Source organism: Hippopotamus amphibius, chromosome 3 (genome assembly GCF_030028045.1).
Source record: "Hippopotamus amphibius kiboko isolate mHipAmp2 chromosome 3, mHipAmp2.hap2, whole genome shotgun sequence".
Taxonomy (NCBI): domain Eukaryota; kingdom Metazoa; phylum Chordata; class Mammalia; order Artiodactyla; family Hippopotamidae; genus Hippopotamus; species Hippopotamus amphibius.
The window spans coordinates 19,282,280-19,308,086 of NC_080188.1; the positions used below are offsets into that span (position 1 = coordinate 19,282,280).

The 25,807-nt window shown below is 35.8% G+C and overlaps 1 protein-coding gene across 3 annotated transcripts in view; it reads right to left on the bottom strand.

The window, feature by feature from the left end:
* Positions 1-25,807, bottom strand: part of PDS5A (PDS5 cohesin associated factor A) — a 152,276-nt gene that overhangs the window by 23,201 nt on the left and 103,268 nt on the right. For all 3 annotated transcript variants that reach the window (XM_057725936.1, XM_057725933.1, XM_057725935.1), the window contains exons 18-26: positions 21,263-21,368; positions 19,082-19,242; positions 15,938-16,061; positions 14,960-15,118; positions 12,435-12,503; positions 11,094-11,230; positions 8,028-8,151; positions 7,434-7,638; positions 6,799-6,913 (exon numbers count right to left, since the gene is read on the bottom strand). In XM_057725936.1, the coding sequence (XP_057581919.1) occupies positions 6,799-6,913; positions 7,434-7,638; positions 8,028-8,151; positions 11,094-11,230; positions 12,435-12,503; positions 14,960-15,118; positions 15,938-16,061; positions 19,082-19,242; positions 21,263-21,368 (1,200 nt within the window). The remainder of the gene's footprint in view (positions 1-6,798; positions 6,914-7,433; positions 7,639-8,027; positions 8,152-11,093; positions 11,231-12,434; positions 12,504-14,959; positions 15,119-15,937; positions 16,062-19,081; positions 19,243-21,262; positions 21,369-25,807) is intronic.

A 25,807-nucleotide genomic window follows, 5' to 3' on the forward strand; every position in this document is an offset into this window, starting at 1 on the left:
GACTCTACCAGAAAACTGCTAGCACTAATCGATGAATTTAGTAAAGTAGCAAGATACAAAATTAATGTGCAGAAATCTCTTGCATTCCTATACACTAACAATGCAAGATCAGAAAGAAAAATTAAGGAAATTCTTCCATTTACCATTGCAACAAAAAGAATAAAATACCTAGGAATAAATCTGCCTAAGGAGGACTTCCTAGGTGGCGCAGTGGTTAAGAATCTGCCTGTCAATGCAGGGGACACAGGTTCAATCCCTGCTTCAGGAAGATCCCACATGCTGCAGAACAGCTGAGCCCATGCGCCACAACAGTTGAGCCTACGCTCTAGAGCCCATTAGCCACAACTATTGAGCCTGTGTGCTGCAACTACTGAAGCCCACACCCCTAGAGCCTGTGTGCCTGTGCTCTGCAACCAAAGAGAGAAGCCACCGCAATGAGGAGCCCTCACACCACAATGAAGAGTAGCCCCCACTCTCTGCAACTAGAGAGAACCGATGTGCAGCAGCAGAGACCCAATGCAGCCAATAAATAAATAAATAAATTTATTAAAAAAAAAAAATCTGCCTAAGGAGGCAAAAGAGCTGTATGCAGAAAACTATAAGACACTGATGAAAGAAATCAAAGACGATACAAACAGATGGAGGGACATACCATGTTCTTGGACTGGAAGAATCAACATTGTGAAAATGACTATCTTACCCAAAGCAATTTACAGATTCAACGCAATCCTGATCAAATTACCAACAGCATTTTCCAGAGAACTAGAACAAGAAATCTTACGATTTGCATGGAAACGCAGAAGACCCCAAATAGCCAAAGCAATCTTGAGAAGGGAAGATGGAGTTGGTGGAATTAGGCTTCCTGACTTCAAACTATACTATAAGGCCACAGTGATCAAGACAGTATGGTACTGGCACAAAAACAGAAAGAAAGATCAATGGAACAGAATAGAGAACTCAGAGATAAATCCAAGCACATATGGGCAGCTTATCTTTGACAAAGGAGGCAAGAATATACAATGGAAAAAAGACAGCCTCTTCAATAAGTGCTGCTGGGAAAATTGGACAGCAACATGTAAAAGAATGAAATTAGAACACTTCCTAACACCATACACAAAAATAAACTCAAAATGGATTAAAGACCTACATGTAAGGCCAGACACTATAAAACTCCTAGAGGTAAACATAGGCAGAACATTCTATGACATATATCAAAGCAAGATCCTTTTTGACCCACCTCCTAGAATCATGGAAATAAAATCAAGAATAAACAAATGGGACCTAATGAAACTTAAAAGCTTTTGCACAGCGAAAGAATCCATACACAAGACAAGAAGACAGCCCTCAGAATGGGAGAAAATACTTGCCAACGAACCAACGGACAAAGGATTAATCTCCAAAATATACAAGCAGTTCATACAGCTTAATACCAAAAAAGCAAATAACCCAATCCACAAATGGGCAGAAGACCTAAATAGACATTTCTCCAAAGAAGACATACAGAAGGCCAACAAACACAGGAAAAGATGCTCAACATCACTAATTATTAGAGAAATGCAGGTCAAAGCCACAATGAGGTATCACCTCACACTGGTCAGAATGGCCATCATCACAAAATCTAGAGACAATAAATGTTGGAGAAGGTGTGGAGAAAAGGGAACTCTCCTGCACTGTTGGTGGGATTGTAAGGTGGTACAGCCACTATGGAAATCAGTTTGGAGGTTCCTTAAAAATCTAAAAATAGAACTACCATATGATCCAGTAATCCCACTACTGGACATATACCCAGAGAAAACCACGATCCAAAAAGAAATGAGTACCATAATGTTCACTGCAGCACTATTTACAATAGCCAGGACATGGAAGCAACCTAAATGTCCATCAAGAGATGAATGGATAAAGAAGATGTGGCACATATATACAATGGAATATTACTCAGCCATAAAAAGGAATGAAATTGAACTATATGTCATGAGGTGGATAGACCTAGAGTCTGTCACACAGAGTGAAGTAAGCCAGAAAGAGAAAAACAAATACTGTATGTTAACATATATATGGAATCTGAAGAAATGGTACTGATGAAACCAGTGACAGGCAAGAGTGGAGATACAGAAGTAGAGAATGGACTTGAGGACACGGGGCTGGGGTGAGGGGCAAAGGGGAAGTAGGGACGAGGTGAGAGAGTAGCATAGACATATTTACACTACCAGCTGTAAAATAAGACAGCTAGTGGGAAGTTGCTGTATAACAAAAGGAGATCAACTTCATGGGAGATGCCTTGGAGGGCCAGGACGGGAGAGTGGGAGGGAGTCGCAGGAGGGAGGGGATATGGAGATATGTGTGTAGATGCAGCTGATTCACTTTGGTGTACCTCAGAGACGGGTACAAGAGTGTACACCAAATATATTCCAAGAAAAGAGTTTAAAAAATAAAAATAAAATAAGTAGGAAAAAAAGAAAAAAAAGACACATGCACTCCAATGTTCATTACAGCACTATTTACAATAGGCAGGACCTGGAAGCAACCTAAATGTCCATCCACAGATGAATGGATAAAGAAGATGTGGTACATGTATACAATGGAATATTACTCAGCTGTAAAAAGCAATGAAACTGGGACATTTGTAGAGACATGGATGGACCTAGAGACCCCCAACCCGCCCCGCTTTCCCCACTTGGTGTCCATATGTTTGTTCTCTACATCTGTGTCTCTATTTCTGCCTTGCAAACCAGTTGATTTGTACCATTTTTCTGTATTCCGCATATATGTGTTAATATATGATATTTGCTTTTCTCTTTCTGACTCACTTCACTCTGTATGACAGTCTCTAGGGCCATCCATGTCTCTACAAATGTCCCAGTTTCATTGCTTTTTACAGCTGAGTAATATTCCATTGTATATATATGTACCACATCTTCTTTATCCATTCATCTGTGGGTGGACACTTAGGTTGCTTCCAGGTCCTGGCTATTGTAAATAGTGCTGCAGTGAACACTGGAGTGCATGTGTCTTTTTGAATTATGGTGTTCTCTGGGTATATGCCCAGCAGTGGGATTGCTGGGTCATATGGTAATTCTATTTTTAGTTTTGCAAGGAACCTCCATACTGTTCTCCATAGTGGCTGTATCAATTTACATTGCCACCAGCAGTGCAAGAGCATTCTCTTTTCTCCACACCCTCTCCAGCATTTACTGTTTGTCGATTTTCTGATGATGCCCATTCTAACTGGTGTGAGGTGATACCTCACTGTAGTTTTGATGTGCACTTCTCTAATAATTGGTGATGTTGAGCAGCTTTTCATGTCCCTCTTGGCCATCCGTATGTCATCTTTGGAGAAATGCCTATTTAGGTTTTCTGCCCATTTTTTGATTGGGTTGTTTTTTTGATAGTGAGCTGGATAAACTTTATATATTTGAGATTAATTCTTTGTCTGTTGATTCATTTGCAAATATTTTCTCCCATTCTGAGGCTGTCTTTTCCTCTCGCTTGTAGTTTCCTTTGCTGTGCAGAAGCTCTGAAGTTTCCTTAGGTCCCACTTATTTATTTTTGTTTTTATTTCCATGACTCTAAGGGGTGGAAGAGTGTTCTTCCTATGTTTTCCTCTAGGAGTTTTATAGTGTCTGGCCTTACATTTAGGTCTTTAATCCATTTGGAGTTTATTTTTGTGTATGGTGTTAAAGAGTGTTCTAATTTCATTCTTTTACATGTAGCTGTCCAGTTTTCCCAGCAGCACTTATTGAAGAGGCTGCCTTTTCTCCATTGTATATCCTTGGCTCCTTTGTCATAGATTAGTTGACCATAGTGTATCTCTGGGCTTTCTGTCCTGTTCCATTGATCTATATTTCTGTGTTTGTGCCAGTACTATACTGTCCTGATCACTGTAGCCTTGTAGTATAGCCTGAAGTCAGGAAGCCTGATTCCACCAACCCTGTGTTTTCTTCTCAAGATTGCTTTGGTTGTTCCCGGTCTTTTGCATTTCCATACAAGTCGTAAAATTTCTTGCTCTAGTTCTGTGAAAGATGCCATTGGTAATTTGATCGGGATTGCATTGAATCTGTAAATTGCTTTCGGTAGTATAGTCATTTTCACAATGTTGATTCTTCCAATCCAAGAACATGGTATGTCCCTCCATCTGTTTGTGTCGTCTTTGATTTCTTTTATTAGTGTCTTATAGTTTTCAGAGTACAGGTCTTTTACCTCCTTGGTTAGGTTCATTCCTAGGTATTTTATTCTTTTTGTTGCAGTGGTGAATGGGATTGAGAAACTCACTTTAGCTATAAGAACAAACTATTTGAAAGTAAAAGGATGAAAAAAATATATTTCATACAAATAATAACTAAGAGAGCTGGTGGCTATTTTATAATTAGACAAAATGGATTGCAAAAGACACAGAAGGGCTATATTGATCAAAGTAAAACCAGTAAGAAGATACATGATTATTATAAATACATACGAACATAACAACAAAGCCCCCAAATCTATGAAGCAAAAATTGATAGAACTGAAAGGAGAAATACATGTTGCACAATAATGAGAGATTTCAGTATGCTATTTTCAATAATGGATAAAAAAAAAAAAAAAAAAGATAGGAGACCAAAAAGAAAATAGAGAACTTGAGCAACACTATAAACCAATCAGATATCAGACACATATGGAACACTAACAATAGCAGAATATGCATTTTTCTCAAGTGAACATGGAATACTCTCCAGAATAGACCATACATTAGGCCACAAAACAAGTCTTAATAAAAAGCATCTTTTCTGACCAGAATGGCATAAAACTAAAGTCAATAACAGAAGGAAAATAGGGAAAACTGGAAAACTAACATATATATGCAAATTAAACCACACATTCTTTTTTTATTTTCCCATGTGGCTTGTGACATCTTAGTTCCCTGACCAGGGACTGAAGCTGGGCCATTGCTAGTGAAAGCCCAGATTCCTAACCACTGGACCACCAGGGAATTCCCAAATAACACACTCTTAAACAACCAATGGGTCAAAGAAGAAATCACAAGGGAAATTATAAAATACCTTAAGACAAATAAAACAAAAACACAACATACCATACTTACAGGATTTAGCACTGGTAGTGCTAAAAGGGAAAGTTACAGCTGATAATACCCTACATTAAAAAACAACATCTCAATGAATAATCTAACTGTATACCTTAAACTATACACCTTAAATAGAAAAAAAAAGTGAACACTTCAAATTACACAGTAACTTAAAATGAAATGTTTAGGATACTCAAAAGCACTGTATGCTAGATAGAACCAAAAAGTATGTGCCAGCGATTTCAATTCTAACTCTAATGACTTCAGTACTCTTCCCACATCATTGCTGCCTCTCTCAAGTCTAATCCCTTTTCCACATGACTGCCTTGCAAAAGAAACTGGGCTAAAAGCATTCCTTAACATAGACCTTGTGTTCTAGGCAAATACATACATCATACATCACTCTTTCACTTTATGAAAGTGCTTTCTGGGAAATTCCAAAATAAAAATTACTTAAAAAAAAAAAAAAAGGATTTGCAAATAAAATATAAATATTTATAAAATAAACAGAAATTAGAATTGGAAGACATTTTAAGAATTATCTATTTTATATCTGGCTTTTTATGATAAGGCAACTGAACCACAGAAGCCCAGAGTAGGAAAGTTTTCACTTTAATTGCGATTAGAACCTCTGCCTCCTGAAAGAGCTACAGGAGGCAGAGATAAATGTTGATTACAACCTGAAATAAAATTAGGAATAAGGCTTTAGGGACTTCTCTGATGGCACAGTGGTTGAGAATCCTCCTGCCAATGCAGGGCACACGAGTTTGAGCCCTGGTCCAGGAGGATCCTACATGCCTCAGAGCAACTAAGCCCATGTGACACAACTACTGAGCCCATGTGCCACAATTACTGAAGCCCTCGTGCCTAGAGCCCATGCTCTGCAACAAGAGAAGCCACTGCAAAGAGAAGCCCGAGCACTGCAATGAAGAGCAGCCCCCAGTCTCTGCAACTAGAGAAAGCCCGTGCAGCAACGAAGACCCAACACAGCCAATAAATAAACAAACAAAAAAAGGAATAAGGCTTCATGTCCCACATAGAAAAATCATCATACTTTAAATACAAGCTGAAGGAACCAATGTAAAAGTGCAAAGCAAAAGCATAGCAATGGGAAAATAAACATTGCTTTCAAGTTTCTTGGAGGTCATATGTAGATAATCCTAGGCTACCCTGTGCTGGTTCACTCACCCTGCATCATATACAAAGTTCTACTTTACATAAAAACATTTCTTAAACAAATGTTTTGCAATTGTTTACCTGCCTGTCTTTCCACTAGAGACAAATCTCTCTGTGATTGGTGTAACAAATCTAATTTTTTATTAACATAGTCCTGCCACAGAGTATCTCATATGTATGTGCATATTTTTGAAGCATTATCTTTTGAGGTTGAAAGTAAAGTGCAATTTTAAGGAGAAAAATTTTCACCACATGGCTTTCTAAATTATCAATCTGAGGTAACTGAAGCCCATCTTAATACAAACAATAAAAATAACATAAAAACAAATCAACTTATTTCAAAGACTCAGCTAAAGCTAACTGCAGACAAACAGGAAACAAAACAACCAAATAGAACTTATTAGATGGGAACGATTTTGTAAGATGAAACTTATAATTTACAGTAAAAGAATAAAACCATAAAAAGGTTTTTTATTCTAATGGGAAAAGTAACAGGAAAAAATCTAGCAACTTTTAGAAAGTAAAAATGATTTTTAGAATTCTTAAAAATCAATATAACTTACTCCTTAATATCACGAAGCTGATCAACATCTTGTGATTTTGTAAAATCTGGATCATGGGCTAGCAGGTGAATCATATATGGAACTACATACTCAGGCAGCAGTGATAATAATTTCTCTAAAGTGAAAACAGTATTATTAACAACAGTAATAAGTTTTTATAAAAACCCCTCACTAATTTTATGTTCTAACCACTTTAGTTAACATTTTTTCCCTCAGTTATTTCTAAATTAGGGGCAACATGATATCTAGATGATACTGAAATACTTTTTTCAATTTTGAGAGCTACTAAAGACAGAGGATAATTTAAGATCACACAAAGGATAATTTAAGACTGAGTCCCTGGCAAAGCTAGGAAAATAATTCTTTACTCTCCGACATCAGAGCAATGTGTTCAAATCAAGCCACACTGCTGATCCCATAAGAAAAAATGCAATTCCTCCAGTTTTAGGCATTATAAATATGACTCAGAAACCAGGATTTTATATTTTACTTACATCTTAACTACAATGACAGCATTCTATGAACGCCCCAGTCTTATTATAAACTAAGATAGAAATATATGAAATAAAACCCTCCACACATTGATACATTGACAAGATATATTTTGCACACTGAGCACTCTGAAAATTACTTACCAGTAGCCATGGGGTTCTGTTTAATGTACTCCCTGCGTATACTGATATTTTTTAGTAAACACTGTCGTGCATGTGCTCTTCTCTCCTTCACAGGGTCTTTGGCACACAAGGCAAAGATCGCCATATACTCCAATGGGAGCAGTAACTTCACAAGTGCCTTATGTAGCTTCTGAGCAAATATCTGCCTTACTTGATAGCACTCATCCTACAGCAGCACAAAACCAAAAATACTTAAACAAAAATATTAGCACTTTTAAAATGCTGACAAAAACCACTAGGTTAGTTTTCAAAAATACTTAAACAAAAATATTAGCACTTTTAAAATGATGACAAAAACCACTAGGTTAGTTTTCAAAAATTGGCAAACATTTACAAAAGGACAGTTTAAGCATTTTTAATGTCTTCATTAAAAATAAAAGATAATTATACTGAGGGAGTAAATAACAATTTGGGGGAGTTAACTGGTTAGAATACTAATAACAGCAATCCCTTTTGCACACACATCCATACAGCAAATGGATCTGTAATCTATAGAAAGTAAATGAATATAACTTTGAAGGCCAAGTAAATGACAAAAATAAGATTGTTACTTACATTAATAACAAGTGCACAGAGCTGAAACTGTTCTGGGGTTATAATTTCATGGTAACAAGGTTCCTGAGCAAGCTTCATTATGGCACTACCAGCAGCTAATCGCAAGCGAGACATATCAGATTTACTATAAACAAACAAAAAAGAAATAAACATTTCCTATAATCATTATCATTCATAAAATGCTTCGATCCCTTTTTGACTGTTAAGGTCTTTAGCGTAATTTATGCTTAAAATGACAATGTACAAATATGGGAAAGTTACTTTGAGTCAAATCATTGTGAAGAATGCTCAAATCATTGTGACTATCTGGTATTAAATTTATCTGCCTTCACTCAGCAGAACTTCAAATACAACCCTCCCATCACAATCAGATGGGCACAAAACTTCAACCAGTCATTTCTTTGCCTGGAAGCCCTGAAAATATAGCCTGGATAGGTAATTACCAAAAAAAATATATATATATATATAATCTGCCTTCATTTAAAATTTTTTATTTACTTCTTTTATTCAGGTATAACTCATTTATAATATTATATTAATTTCAGATGTACAACACAGTGATTTTTATAGATTATACTCCATTTATATTGATTATAAAATCTTGGCAACATTCCCATGTTGTACAACATATCCTTATAGCTTATTTTATACATAGTCGTTTATACCATTTAATCCCCCACCCTTATCTTGCCCCTCCCACCTCCCCAGTGGTAACCACTAGTTTGTTCTCTACATCTGTGAGCCTGTCTCTTTGTTATACTCACTAGTTTGTTTTATTTTTTAGATTCTACATATAAGTGATAACATACAGTATTGTCTTTCTCTGTCTGACTTGTTTCACTAAGTGTGATACTCTCCAGGTCCATCTATGTTGTTGCAAATGGTAAAACTTCTTCTTTTTTTTTTATGTCTGCCTTCATTTTTAGTTACACTCTAGCTTAGATCCTCCACCACAGCTAAGCAACTCTGCTTACGCTCACAACAGCACTAAGTGCAAAGCCAGCAAGAACCATTTACATTAGGAACTGTATTCCTCATTTTAAGAGGCATTCACATTCACCATAGAAAACCTGATATTTAAAAAGACTGAAAAATTAAAAATCACTTATATTTAAAATCTACTGCATTTTTCCTGCAATTTTTAAATGCATACATGTATTTGCACAGACATAACAGAACTAGTTTCTGAGGCAGACCTTCCTTTGCAACAGGAAGTTTTCCAAGGGAACCTAGGAGGTCCAGGCACTCCCACCCCCACCCAGTCAACATTTATTAACTAAATGGTAAAACGTGACAAGGATGTGGTGAAAGGACAGTCGTCTTACTTCAACTGCTGTAAGGAACATAACATAGCTTTGATATTTTAAAGACTTTAGGAAATGTGGAAAGCTGTCCTGAATCCACACGGGACTATTATTTAACATACAAGAGGAGAAAATGTGACACTCTTGGACCACATGACCATCAAAGTGAGCACTGGTAACAAGGAGGGACCCTCAAATGGCTTCTGAGGCAAATGATTCAGGAATTTAAAAAATTAATGCTACTATTTGTGTACTTAACTCTGTAAGATGAGGAAACTGAGGCTTAGAAAAGTGATTTATTCAAGTTCACACAGCTGGTAAATGGAGCGTAGAGTTAAGTTTCTGATTCCAGAGCCCAAGCTGAACTATGGGATACATAACATCTAATTAAGATCTGCCTAGTATTTCATAATATGTGTGTTCCACAGTTAACCATTCCCCTATCTTTTGTGATGATAAAAAATGCTGGAAAGAACATGTTTGGTATGTATATTTTTGTATGATTCTTTTATAAGGACTTAGAAACAAAATGCCAAAGTGTCCTGCCAAGACTGTGCTCATTTATATTCACAGGAGTAACAAGGGAACCATTTCCCTGATCCCGTGGAACGATGACTGCTAAAAAAACTTCTTTTTGCTGATTTGATAGACCAGCGGTTTCACTTAAATTAAAACTGTGTTTATTGTATTTAGTGATGTCAAACATTTTTTTAAAGGTAAACTGGTAATATATAATCTTCGACTTTATTGGGACTCCTGCCTATTTATCACTGATTTGTAAGAGCTCATTATTAAGCCTTTGCAATACACTGTACATAGTTTCCCCAAATTTAAAACTTCTCATTACCCTACTCTTCAATCTGTTCAAAAAAAGCTACCCTTGGCTTATTCTAAAATAAAAATAATTTTTGATTGTTTTCTTCAGTTTATCAAAGCATTCAGCATCTCTACTGTAATTGTGCATTGCCTACCTCTTCCACTAGAATGCAAATTCCTTAGAGGGAGAGATTATTGTATCTTTAAAAGGCCTGGCAGTAACTGGCATGATAGTGTGCAATAAATACTGAAAGCATAAATGAATAGTTAAATCTATCCTCTAACACAGATTTTAAAGTAAGAATGCATCACAAGTAGAATTTTTCAGTTCACCTGGACTCTAGTAAATAAAAAATTTGGCTTTTATCTTCATCTTAAAAGGAAGAGAAAGAAGAAAGAGTGATCTCATAGATTTGAAGAGTGAACATGTGTAGAAATGGAAACAAATTTCTTTTGGCATTTGCAGAACCTTGTATAGTCTTCTGCAAACCACCAGGAGACAGCAACTCTTCCTTCTCTGAACCTACGCTGAAATTTTTATTCTTTTTGTGGCACCAAGACACTCCACTTGTTCAATCACTATATTAGGGTATATTCCTTAAGGAAGGAACTGAATTTTATCTGTTTTTGCTGCAATGCTTTTTGTAGTGTTTCGCAAAGAGTAGTAATTCAACAAATATTTGTTTAGCTGATTCAAATGCTGAAGCTAACTGTAACACTGTTACAGTGATTATGACTAAAAATTTACTGGAAAAAGGTCAGTCTTTAGGAATGAAGAAAAATACACCATCATTATTGAGATATAAACCTCAAGTAAGTACGTAAAATTTAAACATGAAGCACACGGTGCAATTAAAACAGCCCATATTAAGTAAGTAAGTAATTCCTATGTAAGCTCTATCAACATCTCGAGCTAAAAAACACTGGAAAGGAAGAAAAATCTCACCTGATCCTCTTTTGCTCTGTCAGGTCACCCTCACTAACCAACATCGCTGATAATAACCGAAGAGTTGAATTGGCAGATTTAGACTGGTTGTTTTTCATACCCAGGAGCCACCTTACCAGCAGTTTAATTGCCTGTACCTATAAAATATTAACATGCTAAAAAAAGAAAGCAACTTAAAATTCTACTTATAGGGGTGATTAATTATGTTAATTAGATTAGTGAGATTACTTAGTTGCTGGCAGACATTTTATTAAACAGGTCTGTAGGATAATAACAATGAGAACTAATACTTCTGTTTAATCTATGCCAGGTACTTTCCCAGAGTTATGCATGTAATACTTTATTTAATTAATCTCCTAAACAACTCTATGAGGGAGGTATTCTTATTTCTGATAAATAAGGCAACTTAGACACATTACTATGATAGGTAACTTGCCCAAAGTCTGGCTCCTGGATTCAGACTTTTCACACCTGGACACTTGGTTTTCAATCATTTAAAAATAACTATTTAAACTATACTGATTATAGTGGTCAAAAATAACTATTTAGATAGACTTTAATATTTTTTGTAGTACTAAAAAACTATTTTAATTAAAAACCTAGGAGATTTCATAATTATTTGTAGTCATAATTGCTTGGAGGCTTATACTCATGATTGTTATGAAATACATGCAATAACTAGTTAGAGGATGTAGGTATTATTTACTCTACTGACAACCTGGAGAAAGGAAATGATGGAATAAATGATGACCATGAAGCTATTCAAGGTTCTCAATCAAGTAAGATGATGATGAAGTCTTGTTTTAAACCCCAAGGCTACCACTTGAAAAATTAGCTTCACTGAGAGACACTTTACATCGATCAAAAGTTACCAATATGATGACAACCATCTGTTTTGTCAAGTTAATATTCATATGCCTGTAGACAGACAGTGGTGATGAGGCTAGACCTGAGGTACTTGAGCATCAATATTCTACAATCTCTGTGTAAAACAGCCTCACTGAAATTATCTTAGCAAGGCAGGAAGGTCTACAGAACATATGCTACACATATCTCTGATTTCTTGCAAAGTCTCTGCATCCATTCTATTGTCATACTATTACCCACAGTAAACAATATGTCTAGTTCAACTGTACATGACTATATTTAAAATCTTTGAACAAACATCATTACTGTTCTTTCAATTATTTAATAAAACATTTTAGTTTTGTTAAAAATTAAATTAAATAAAAATAAAGCATCTCATTTAAAATGCTTATTGTTAGGTTTTTTTTTAAAAAAGGGTATCTATAAATGTTTATTATTTCAATATAAAAGTTATTAAGACCTACACAAATTTACCTTTGCTAGTACTTCAGGGGAAACCTCTTCATCTGGAGACCATAATTTTCCATTCTTCTCACCTGTTGACTACAGACAATTGAATAAATTTAAGTTCAGAAAAACATATTTTAAATTTTGCTCATTAAGTTTTTCATGCTGAACAATGCAGTGCTCTAGGAAACCCATAGGAAAGTCAGCAAGGAGGGACTGGAAAAGAAGGACAAAGTTGGAGGGCTCAAACTTCCTGATTTTGAAACTTAACTACAAATCTATGGTAATTCAAGACAGTGTGGCTGGTACTGACATAAGTATAGACATATAGACCGATGGAATGAAATAGAGAACCCAGAAAACCTCACATATAAGGTCAAATGATTTTTAACAAGAGTGCTAAGACCAATTATTGGGAAAAGAACAGTTTCCTCAACAAATGGTGCTGGAAAAACCAGATACAGCCACAAGCAAAGGAATGAAGCTGGACCATAACCTTATATCATATATAAAAATTAACTCAAAAAAATGGATCAAAGATCTTTACTTAAGAACTAAAACTAAAAAACTCCCAGAAAGAGGTACAGGGGAAAATCTTCATAATCTTGGATTTGACAAATACTTGACAAAGGTCTAATATTCAGAATATATAAAGAATTTTTACAACTCCACAACAACAAACAATTCTATTAAAAGTGGGCAAAAGACTCAATATCTGAAGAATAGCCAATAGACACATGAAAAAAGAAAACATCATTAGTTATTACGGAAACAAAATCACAAGATACAACTTTGCACCTACTAGGATGACTATTATCAAAAACACCAGGAAAGAATAAGTGTTGGCCAAGATGTGGAGAAACTGGAAGTCTTGTGCATGGCTGCTGTAAAATGGTACAGCCACTGTGGAAAAATGTTTGGCAGTCCCTCAAAAGTTTAGCATAGAATGACCATGTGACTCAGCAATTCCATGCCTAGGTATATACCCTGAAGATCTGAAAACAGGGACTCAAATCTTCATATCGCATTATTCACAACAATCAAAAGGTGGAAAAAACCCAAATGTCCATCAACAGATGATAAAATGTAAGATACACATACAATGGAATATTATTCTGGCATAAAATGAACTGATACATACTACAACACAGATAAATCTTGAAACCATTACACTAACAGAAATAAGCTAGACACAAAAGGATAAATACTATATGATAAGAGGTATCTAGAATAGGCAAATTCATAAAGCAGAAAAGTAGAACAGAGGTTACTAGAGGCAGGGGGGCAGGGCGGGGAGGGAGAAGGCAATGGGGAGTTACTGGTTAATGGATACAGAGTTTCTCTCTGAGATGAGAAAGTTCTGGAAATAGAGAGTGGCAATGGTTACACAACAATGTGGGTGTATATTTTAGGTGGTGGCTTGGGCCTCTGTGGAGAGTTACTCGGCTTTCCTGGGTTATCCCGTGTATACAGGAAGTACACACGTTATTAAACTTGTTTTTTTAATAAAACAAAAAACACATAACAACAAGAATGCGGGTGTGTATAATGTAAATGAACTGTACACTTAAAAGGGATAAAATAGCAAAGTTTATACTAGGTATATTTTACTACACAGAAAAAAAAAAAAAGAGAACCATCTTAAAAGAGAATTTACCAACAATCAAGCTATCATCTAAGAACTGTCGAATTTCACATATGTTGCCAGCCACATCTATCAGCAGTGCAAAGAACAGCGTGAATGTGTGGAGCAGGAAACGAGGCTTTGGCCATGCTCTTGCATCCCTATCTATCACATCCAAATGGAGGGAGGGAAAAGAGGAAGGAATGCACTGGCAAGTTTTTTTTTAAGTTCGAATACTGAGAGGTCAAAGGCTAAAGGACAATTTAGAAGGACTAGATAAACTGGATAAGTTAGTACTGCACTGAAAGACATCCACAATGATCCAGCAGGTAAGACTGATTTGTGTCTTCATTCAATAACTCTTTTACTTTAGATCCATTTGGTAAAGCAGTGATTCTTAATCAGATGTGTGTTTCAGAAATACTTGGGGAGCCTTTTCAAACTATACATCCCTAAGCTCCAACCCAAAGCTAATAAATCAGTGTGTGCTTGCACACATGCACACACTCACAACCCACTTCAGTAACTAAAATAGAATATATAAATCTAGTGCCAAAAGTGCAATGTAATTATATTCAAAAAGCTAGTCAAATACAATTTCATTTATATTGTAAACAATATTTGATAAAACAAAATTCTAGTACTCTAGTTAACTGTCCTTCAAACGTTAGGATAACAGTGTTTGACTTATATTTTTTACTTCATGATTCATCTATCCCATGTTCTCATTTTTTCCCTTCTTAAAGTTCTAGTAATAGCTACACAGCAGGATGTCATTTGGAAATTTAAGTAAATAAGGAGGTAAAACATATAATAATTTAAAAGAGAGTCACACATAGAGAGAAGCAGAAGTGTTGTTTCCACGACAAATAAAGGTGTAAACAGTGTTAATCTTATGATTCTAAATTTAATTAAATGAGAAACTTACCCTGTCATTCATTAGCAGGTCTTTCACAATAAAATTTGCTACTACAGATTTCATTGGGGAAGCAAATTGATCTGGTGCTAACATAGAAATGTGGCCCAATGAAACTAATGGAGTTATAAGTTGTTCTGGTACATCAGCATTCAGACTCCTACTGAGCGGCTATAAAAATAAAACAGTCAAAATTACTACTTTGTTTCATAAATATCTAAATATTGTACAGAACAGCAAATGTTCCTGAGTTCTCTTGAATTCATCATGCCCCCCCAATATCTGTTCTAATGAGGTGATCAAACTTTCATCATATTAGACATTTGTTCTTATTTCACCTACTAAAATTTAGTAAGACTGAAAGAATGTAAAAAAAGAAGAAAAAAGTAAAGCCCACATATAAGGTAGAAGTAAAAGCAAGAAAATTCCTGCATGGTCAAATTGGCATTATTTTCAAGTCATGTGCAATACTTTTGTTATGTTGGTGGATTTCTTATCCTGTGGGAACATTTTAAATGACTGTGAATCATAAAAAATAAGAGTTCAATGGGTTCCATTCATATTGTATCCAATTTATGATGATAGGAATACCTTTCTAGTAGTGGAATCAGGCAAAGAATCATACATAAGGAAAGGCAAACAGAAGTTATTTTCAAGTAGGGTTGTCAGAAATTTTAAACGGGGTGGTTCAAAGTCATCTACTAATAGTTTCTCAAGCTAAATGGACCACTGAGCCAATAAAACTAAAATTAAGTAAAATGCTGTAACACAAAACAGACAAAATATCCTTCAATATGTAGTATTTGATTATATAGTCTGATCTAAAGGCTGGGAATGTCTAAAGTGCTGAATAAAACAGAGTCCCTGCTCCCATGGAATTTACATTCTAGAGTGGGACTAAATAGCTAAAAAACAACTTTCTATCTTCATCAAACCACAGAGCAGAAAAATAAAAATCAACAAAAACACATTCTATGTAATCATATATACCTCAAAAATCTGTGCAAGCTGGACTTCTTTATTTGTGAATATGGCATGTATACAGTGAACGGCCTGTTTTGCTTGGTGTGGAGTACCTCTCTTTGCTTTCTGATGTAAGATGGGAATTAAGGTCCTGCAAAAAGTAATGATCATAGTTAAAAAAAAAGAAAAGCCCATAAACCACAAGTAGTTCTCCTGGTTGTCTCCTATTTCACCTTCAGTACCTATTTGGATCTATGCTGGTAGAAAGCCTCTCTTCTAAATTACCTGATCTGTAGAAAGATTTAAATCTCCTTTCCTGTCCCCAAGTATAATCCAAGAAATACAATGCCTCAAAAAAAAAAAAAAAAAAAAAAAAAAAAAGGGTGGGGCGGGGTGCACTCCTCCAGAGGACAATTTTCATTTTAAACCCACCTTATGAATACAGAGAAATAAACAAGCCAGCCTTATTTTATAATCTAAAGTTGCCCCATGACACATTTTTTATATTTATCTTCTAAGAAAATATGCCTAAATTTCCTACTTCTCTTTCACAATCCCCTTCAGTTATTTTAAAGCAGCCATGGGGGAAAAAAAAGCAGCAAAAGGCCAAGTTTCATTAAAAGACAGAAATGAACATACCAGTGAAAGAGAGGATGCAAGGACACAGACAATACATAGGTAGAAAAGTAATAAAAACATCTAACAATTATTGAGTACTTGTGCCAAGCACTGTTCTAAGCGTTTTTTTTTAAAAAAACATGGATTAATTAAATCGATCCTCACAATCACCCAAAAAGGGTTATTATTATGATCATTAAGCAGATGAGAAAACTAAAGCACATATTATTTATGTGACCATCTTTTTTTAAAAATAAATTTATTTATTTATTTATTTTATTGGCTGTGTTGGGTCTTTTTTTTTTTTTTTTGCTGTGTGTAGGCTTTCTTTAGTTGCGGTGAGTGGGGGCTACTCTTCGTTGTGGTGCACGGGCTCCTCGTTGCCGTGGCTTCTCTTGTTGTGGAGCACGGGCTCTAGGCGCGTGGGCTTCAGTAGTTGCAGCACATGGGTTCAATAGTTGTGGCCCACGGGCTCTAGAGTGCAGGCTCAGTAGTTGTGACGCACACGCTTAGTTGCTCCGTGGCATGTGGGATCTTCCTGGAGCAGGGATCGAACCTGTGTCCCCTGCACTGGCAGGTGGATTCTCAACCACTGCGCCACCTAGGAAGCCCAATGTGGCTGTCTTAAGGTGACAGAGATAAATGGTGGAATTGAGATTTAAAGATAAACATTTCTTTTCCAAATCCATGCACGTAACTGCCATACTGACACTGAAGATTAAAGTTAAACAATCTTTCTACAGGAGAATATGGAAATACATATTACAGCCAATGCCTTAAAACTGGTGTGCATATCAAACAGATAAGACAAAACATTCATAAAAAAAATACATCAAAACATTAACAGTGACTCTTTTCCTTTATATTTTCTAAAGTTTCAGCTTTATACAATGAACTTATAAGTATTTTTTAAATCAGAAGAAAATCCGTAAGACAAAACAAATATTTAAGGAAAAATACTTTTCATACATTTAATGCAATAATACTACTTCACAGATTATAAGGTTAATGATATCAAATGCAATGGTGACAAAGGGTCCTCTTATAATAATGGGAGGCTAGATATTAAGAGCAACACCCCAGACCCCAGGTCATACACCTCAACAAAAAACTGGAACGTATGCTGGTCAGTATAAGTCTCATCTGATATTTACAAATATGCCACATTTCTCTCTCTGCAGTTTAGAATTATGAGAAGGATTTCCATGCCCAAATAGCTTCCCTGACTAAGCACTGTTTAAGTCTTTCTTTCAAATTCATTTACCAGGGTAACAGTTCTTGTAAATAACACCAGTTAGTAACAAAAGAAGATATAGTGTTGATCAAATTGTTGTTAAAGGTATTATCAATTCTTCTTAGTCTAATGAAAGGATGATGCATAGGTCAAGTTTAACCTTTCTCCTTGTTTTTCTAGTGTGCTATAATCCAGTGATGCCACTAGGCATTACTGAGGTCTGCAGTGTTGTGCTTCTCTGTTTTTTCAGTGATTCCCTCCTTCCTTCCCCATTAGTCTTAAGAACAAGAGGTTTTATTCCTTGTGTCCAAAGTTAACTCTTCCACTGCTTCCTCTGGGATGGAATTCCTTTAAGAATAAATCCTTTACCTTAAAAAATGTATAGGTTTTCCCACCTTGAAAAACTCACAAATAACTTTATCCTACTGTGTCAATGATTTTTTTCTATAATGTACAAAAGTCATTTCTAGACTATAAACTCCTTGAGAGCAGGGACTGAACAGTGGTAATCTTTTATATTAGCCAGTACAGTACTGACAATGAAGAGACTGTACAATAAATGTTGAGTTACGTCTCAAATTAAACTTTTAGCTGACAAATTCAACAAAAACTTTAGGAGTCATGAGTCCTCTCGTCCTATTATTACCCCATGAGGAAAAATGGGTTTGATTTGGATTTACCCCAAACTATTTACACATATATACCTTGAACATCCGATTATAATAGCTAGCAGCAATGTGTTCTTCCTCCAAAAGACATCTCCCACATCTTATGTCTAAATATAAACTCTCAGCACAATTTTGATCCTAAGGCAAGTTCTTTAAGATGCCAAAGTAAAAAAATACCAAAATGTACTTCATTCTTATGAGGAGAGGGGAGGTAATCTACAGGGAGAGACAAAAGCATCATGGCCAACAACTAGGCAACTAATAAACATTTTATTAAGTACACTACTTGATTATCCAATTCTTGGGTGGGATATGAAGGTATAGTAGCTCTGAATTTGGAGTTGGAAAGAAAAAGATAAATTAGGAAGATACATTATCCTAAGTTCTAAATTCTGTGGTAACTTTTGATTATTAATATTTTAAAATCATTTTGTTTAAATAAAGTTTCAGGATGTTCCTCTGCCCATACTCTAATGGTAGAGGAGGTGTGAGAGGCAGAGTAAAGATGAAAACAAAGGATACAGAAAAGCAGCTTCTAAATAAAAGTTGTCTTTCCTCTCTCCTATCTTCCTAAGGAAAAGGGAAACAATGACCCTATGACTCCGACACCTGGAAAACTTTTGTGTTTACCATGAGAAAAAACATACTCACGATCGTATCTGGGGTAGGTCTGTTTCTATTTTGTGGCCTGTATTTCTAAAAATTTGTATAGCAGCTTCTGCTACCTTGTCATCTTCCATTCTGAGGCACTGTAACAGGGACTCATACGTCTCTGCAGAGTGGAACGAGGTAGGATGTGTGAAAGACAGAACCTAGAGGAACAGATATAACTTTATAAGTGCAGACAATGGTTTTAATCCATTAAAAAAAGAGAACTGTTTTCTACTACAAATAAAATTTTAAATTATGGGCTGCATATGCCAGCAATACAATTAAGATTATATCTTGCAGTCTCCCTTGAGGTGAGTTGTGGCTAATGATTCCTGATATACAGCACTTGCTCTATTTCTTTTCCACCTCTTAGTCTATTCTGATACTGGGAATGTGGAAAATGTGGCTCCTTTTTCATGGAGTGATATTGTGATGTGAACAAAATGCTAACACTGAGCTTCATTTCACTGGCAAAAAGATACTCTATAAGGAAATAATTTAAATGAAATCCATCACAAAAAGTTCACTCATTGTTAACAACAAACAACAAAGCCATTATTGGGAACTTTTAATTACGATTACAAACATAAATATTTGTTCCCTTCATTTATTAAGACATATGTTCCAGGATATCCTTAAGGAATTTATAGCAAGTTAGAGTTAACATGTCTACAAAGTTTACCTTGCATGAAGTAGAAACAATTTAGTTAGCATAATATAGAGAATAAGGGCTCAAAACAGAAAAGCAAGGAGGAGGGTGGAATGGAGTATGTAAGCTCTCATTAACTTATTAAATAAACATTTTTTAATGTGTTATAATGTGGAGAGAGTGTCTCATTTGGTAGGGTTTACGGTGGTAATATTTAGTTATGAGGTTTTAATTATTCATAGAAAAATGGAGATTTAAATTTGAAAAGTTGAATCAAACAACCTATTCAAAATGTTTGCCTTAAAGATGATTTTACTCTTAAAACTATTTAAACATATTACCCCGTTACTAAAAACACAGTCTTTCTCATGAAAAATCACATCAATTCTTTCCATGAAATATTTAAGGGAATTCCCTGGCAGTCCAGTGGTTAGGACTCCATGCTCTCACTGCCAAGGGCCCAGGTTCAATTCCTGTTCGGGAAACAAATCTCACAAGCCGCACAGTGAGGCCAAAAAGAAAAAAAGATATTTAAGACCATTCCAGTACAATCTCATCACTCTCTTGTCTGTCTAATGTCCATTGCATTGGTTTGTGAGTGCGGTGAGTGGGGGCTACTCTTCACTGTGGTGCATGGGCTCCTCATTGCTGTGGTTTCTCTTGTTGCAGAGCACGGGCTCTAGACGCATGGGCTTCCATAGCTGTGGCACATGGGATCAATAGTTGTGGCTCATGGGCTCTAGAGCACAGGCTCAGTAGTTGTGGTGCACAGGTTTAGCTGCTCTGCGGCATGTGGAATCTTCCTGGAGCAGCGATCGAACCCATGTCCTCTGCGCTGGCAGGCGGATTCTTAACCACTGTGCCACCTAGGAAGTCCTCTTCTCCTCTTTACTCTATCTAATAAAAGCTCTATGAAGTGCTGCATCATGTTAAAAAGGAGGTTAAATGCCCTTGATGGTACCTTTCTGCACAATGGCACTCCACAATCTGGAACCAAGCTTGTCTTCCATTACTCCCCAAAGCAATACTTTTAGCTAGTCAGGCTATACTCACAACAATCCCTAAAACATGCCAAAAATAATTCTCTTTGATGCTGCTGTGTTCCCCCTAGATTAAATCATGTCTCTTACTAATTGTTCAATTCTCTGAATTCTTTGGCATCTATTATGTTCACCAATTGTTTTTTAAAAAAATCCTCATCAGGTAGATGATGTCTAACAGTAATTCTTGTGAACAGTCCTACTACCCCAGATGCAGGTTATCTGAAAGGTAAGGCTAGACCATTTAGCACATACTGTTACAAGCACAGCAGGTATGCAAATGATGAACAAAACAGCAAAACTCCCCAAATTATTATTTTATAATGTAAAATAATTGCATTATTAGAATGTATACCTATTTTTATAAAATATGATTTCCATTACAAATTTTAATCTTTTGAATAGTTTCCAATGAAATAAAGCCTGACTCTTACATATCCTTAAGGGGGTTCAAATTATGACTGCAGAAAAGACAAACTGTTTCAAAAATACCTTAAGAAGTTCAAGTCCTGAACGAATAGCTGTATCTGGACTTACACCCTCCTCTTCATCATCTGCTGTCCCCTCTATTGATTTATTCATCAGTTTTACCAGTGCACTATTAAATAAGAAAATCTAAATTAGTAACACTACTAGATCAGTAACTGCATCCTAATTATATTGTAGCACACACACAGAGTCTAAACATCAAATTCAAATGTTTTCTGGAAAAAAACGTTATTTTTGTGACTTTTGAAACTTTGCTTTCTATATGACAACTAAGCTTATTTTTAGTTTATCCTCCCCACCCATGTATCATAATAGTAATTCTACTGAAAAACAACAAAACTAAAATTAAATGACACGTACTGGAAATATATTTTTATAAGTATAATCAATGTAATATTCATACCCATATATAATCATTTGCAATTTTAAGAAAAACAGTTAAGATGGCAGTTGCTAAATGGACAAATGACAATTTACTCAAAGCAAAAAAACGTACAGCAAACACACACGGACAAAGGTGTTAAATTAATCACTTATAATTAACTTACTGAATCAGTAATTCTATTCCTAGAGATTTATAGCAAAAAAAATTTATAAAGCATCACGCTAAATATATTCACATTCATAAAATAAAAATTATTTAAATGTCCAACATTATTGAATTAGTTTTTCAAATATACCTAACCACCACAAAATGGAATATTACCTGGTCAACATGGTACTATTTTAAGTAAAAACAAACATGATCTTTGTTTTTGAGACTTCATTTCTTCACCAGTAAACTGAAGAAAATACTACCTTATTTTGAGGACATTAAATTATTACAGCAAATGGCCTAGTACAGGCAGATAGTCAACAAATTCAGTTTTCACCCTGCCCCAAAACAAACCCCTTTCCCATTAAGAGTCACACCTTATTCACCTCCATCTCCTTCAGCCCTAGGCATCCACGAATCTACTTTCTGTTGCTACATTTGCCTATTCTGAATATTTCATATAAATGGAACCATGTAATATGTGGTCTCTGTGAGTGACTCCCTTCACTTAGCACACTGTTCTTCAGGTTCCTCCTTGTAGTATGTATCAGTACTTCATTTTAATTCTGAATAATGCATGTACATAAGACATTTTCTTTATCCATTCATCAGCTGATGGTCCATTTTGGACATTCTACTTTTTGGCTATTATGAATAATATTACTATAAACACTTATATACAGATTTTGTATGGGCACATATTTAGGAGTGGAACTGCAAGGTCATATGGTAACTCTATGCTTAACTTTTGGAGGAACTGTCAAACTGTTTTCAAAAGCAGCTCCGCCACTTTACATACATTCCCACTAGCAATACATGAAGGTTCGAATTTTTCTACATCCTCACCAACTCATCCATTTGATCACAGCCATCTAGTGGGTTGTCCAGTGGTGAATCATTGTGGAGATATACACATAAAACATTGCCATCTCCACAAAAACCTGCCTTATGCCTCTTCTGTGGTCAATTCCCTTTTCCTACCCAGGCAATAACTGATCTGCTTTCTGACACTATAATTTTACCTTTTCTAAAATTTTATATATTTTACATATTATGTGTCTGACAACTTTTATGTGATATAATGCTTTTGAGACTCCTCCATGTTACTGCATAGAAATCACTGGTTCGACTCTATAACATAAATCACAGCAAGATCCTTTTTGACATATCTCCTAGAGTAATGAAAACAAAAATAAACAAATGGGATGTAATGAAGCTTAACAGCTTTTGCACAGCAAAGGAAACCATAAACAAGATGAAAAGACAACCATCAGAATGGAGAAAAATATTTGCAAACGAAGCAACTGGCAAAGGATTAATCTCCAAAATATACAAGCAGCTCATGCAGCTTAATATCAAAAAAACCAACAATTCAATCCACAAATGGGCGGAAGACCTAAACAGACATTTCTCCAAAGAAGACATACAGATTGTTAACTAACATATGAAAAGATGCTCAACATCACTAATCATCAGAGAAATGAAAATCAAAGCCACAACAAGGTATCACCTCACACCAGTCAGAATGGCCACCATCAAAAAATCTAGAAACAATAAATGCTGGAAAAGATGTGGAGAAAAGGGAACCCTCCTGCACTGTTGGTGGGAATGTAAATTGATACAGCCACTATGGAGAACAGTATGGAGGTTCCTCAAAAAACTAAAAATAGAACTACCATATGACCCAGCAATCCCACTACTGGGCATATACCCTGAGAAAACCATAATTCAACAACAAAAAAAACATGTACCACAATGTTCACTGCAGCACTATTTACAATAGCCAGGACATAGAAGCAACCTAAATGTCCCTCAACAGATGACTGGATAAAGAAGATGCAGCACATATATACAATGGAGTATTACTCAGCCATAAGAAGGAATGAAACTGAGTTACTTGTAGTGAGGTAGATGGACCTAGAGTCTGTCATACAGAGTGAAATAAGTCAGAAAGATAAAAACAAACACTGTATGCTAATGCATATATATGGAATCTAGAAAGTTGGTACTGATGAACCTAGTGGCAGGGCAGGAATAAAGATGCAAACATAGAGAATGGACTTGAGGACACAGTAGGGGGAAGGGGAGGCTGGGAAGCTGTGAGAGAGTAGCACTGACATATATATACTACCAAATGAACAACAAATAGCTAATGGGAAGCTGCGGCATAGCACAGGGAGATCAGCTTGGTGCTCTGTGACAACCTAGAGGGGTGGGACAGGGAGGGTGGGAGGGAGGCTCAAGAGGGAGGGGATATGGGGATTTATGTATACATATAGCCTGATTCTCTTTGTTGTACGGCAGAAACTAACACAAAATTGTAAAGCAATTATACTCCAATAAAGATGTATTTAAAAAAAAAAAAAAAACTACACCTAATTACCATTTGTAACCTAAGGTTGATTACTGATATAAGTGGCCCTCAAAAATCAAAAATCAATGAAAGCATCGTGTGGGAATGAATTGGCTAAATGGAATTGACCATAAAGAGTACTGTATATTTTGTTACTATTTCTAAAATGTGTGCTACATATTCTTTATACAAATAAAACATTTTAATAACCTTAAAAAAAAAAGAAATCAGTGGTTCGTTTCTCTATTGCTGAGAAGTATTTTGCTGTATGGCTATACCACAGTTATGTTTATCCAATTACCAATTGATGCAATTCTGGGTATTTTCACTTAAAGACATAAGTAAAGCTGCTAAAAGCAGTTAAGTCTGCTTTTAAGACTGCTAAAAGCAGTCTTTATGGGAAGTACATTTTCTTTTTTTTTTCTTTAATGATGTTTTCTTTTCTTATAGGCAAATGTCAAGTATTGGGATTCCTGAGTTGTAAGATTATGTTGTATGTACATTTAATGTTGCAACAAACTGCTTTCAATATCACCAAGTCTACATCCTCACCAACATTTTGTATAGTCAGTATCTTTAATTTCAGCCATTCTAGTGCATGTGTAGTGGTATTTCTCACTGTAATCTGAACTTGCATTTCCCCAATGAATAATAACGTTGATTGTCTTTTCTTGTGCTTATTTACTATTTGTATATTTTATCTGTCAAAGTATCTGTTCAAATTTTTTGTCAATTTTAAAATTGGTTTGGGACTTTCCTGGTGGCACAGTGGTTAAGAATCTGCCTGCCAATGCAGGGGACACGGGTTTGATCCCTGGTCTGGGAAGATCCCACATGCCATGGAGCAACTAAGCTCGTGCATCACAACTAGTGAGCCTGCGTTCTACAGACTGTGCTCTGCAACAAGAGAAGCCACCACATTGAGAAGCCTGCGCACTGCATCGAAGAGTAGCTCCTGCTCGTCACAACTAGAAAAAGCCTGCACATGGCAACAAAGACCCAACATAGCCAAAATAAAATAAATAAATAAATATTTTTAAAAAAACTGGTTCCTTTGTCTTACTGAGTAGTAATTCTTTTTATATTCTGGATGTAATTCTTTATCAGATATATGCTTTGCAAGTATTTTCTCCCTGTCCACGGCTTGACTTTTCTTTTTCTTAATGATGCTTTGCAGAGAGGAAAAAAATAATTTTTCTCTCACTGTTTGTACTCTTTTCAAAAAAAAAAATTATTTATTTGGTTGCAGAGGGTCTAGGTTGCTGCAGGCAGGCTCCTTAGTTGCAGCTTCCAGGCTCCTTAGTTGTGGCATGCAAACTCTTAGTTGCAGCATGCACGTGGGATCTAGTTCCCTGACCAGGGATCAAACCCGGGCCCCCTGCATTGGGAGCAGGGAGCCTTAACCACAGTGCCACCATGGAAGTCCCTCACTGTTTGTACTCTTTACGTCCCATCTAAAATCTTGCTCACCCTATATTTTGTTCTAGAATTGTTACCTCTGACTATATATTTTTAAAAAAATTAGTTCCAATTTGCGGAAAATATTCTGCATTAAGCTTTCTATTAGAAGGAAATTCCATAAAACGCATGAATTTATTAACAAGATTACAAATGTGTTTGATAAAATTTATAAATGTATCTGACCACTCAGAGTCCATGC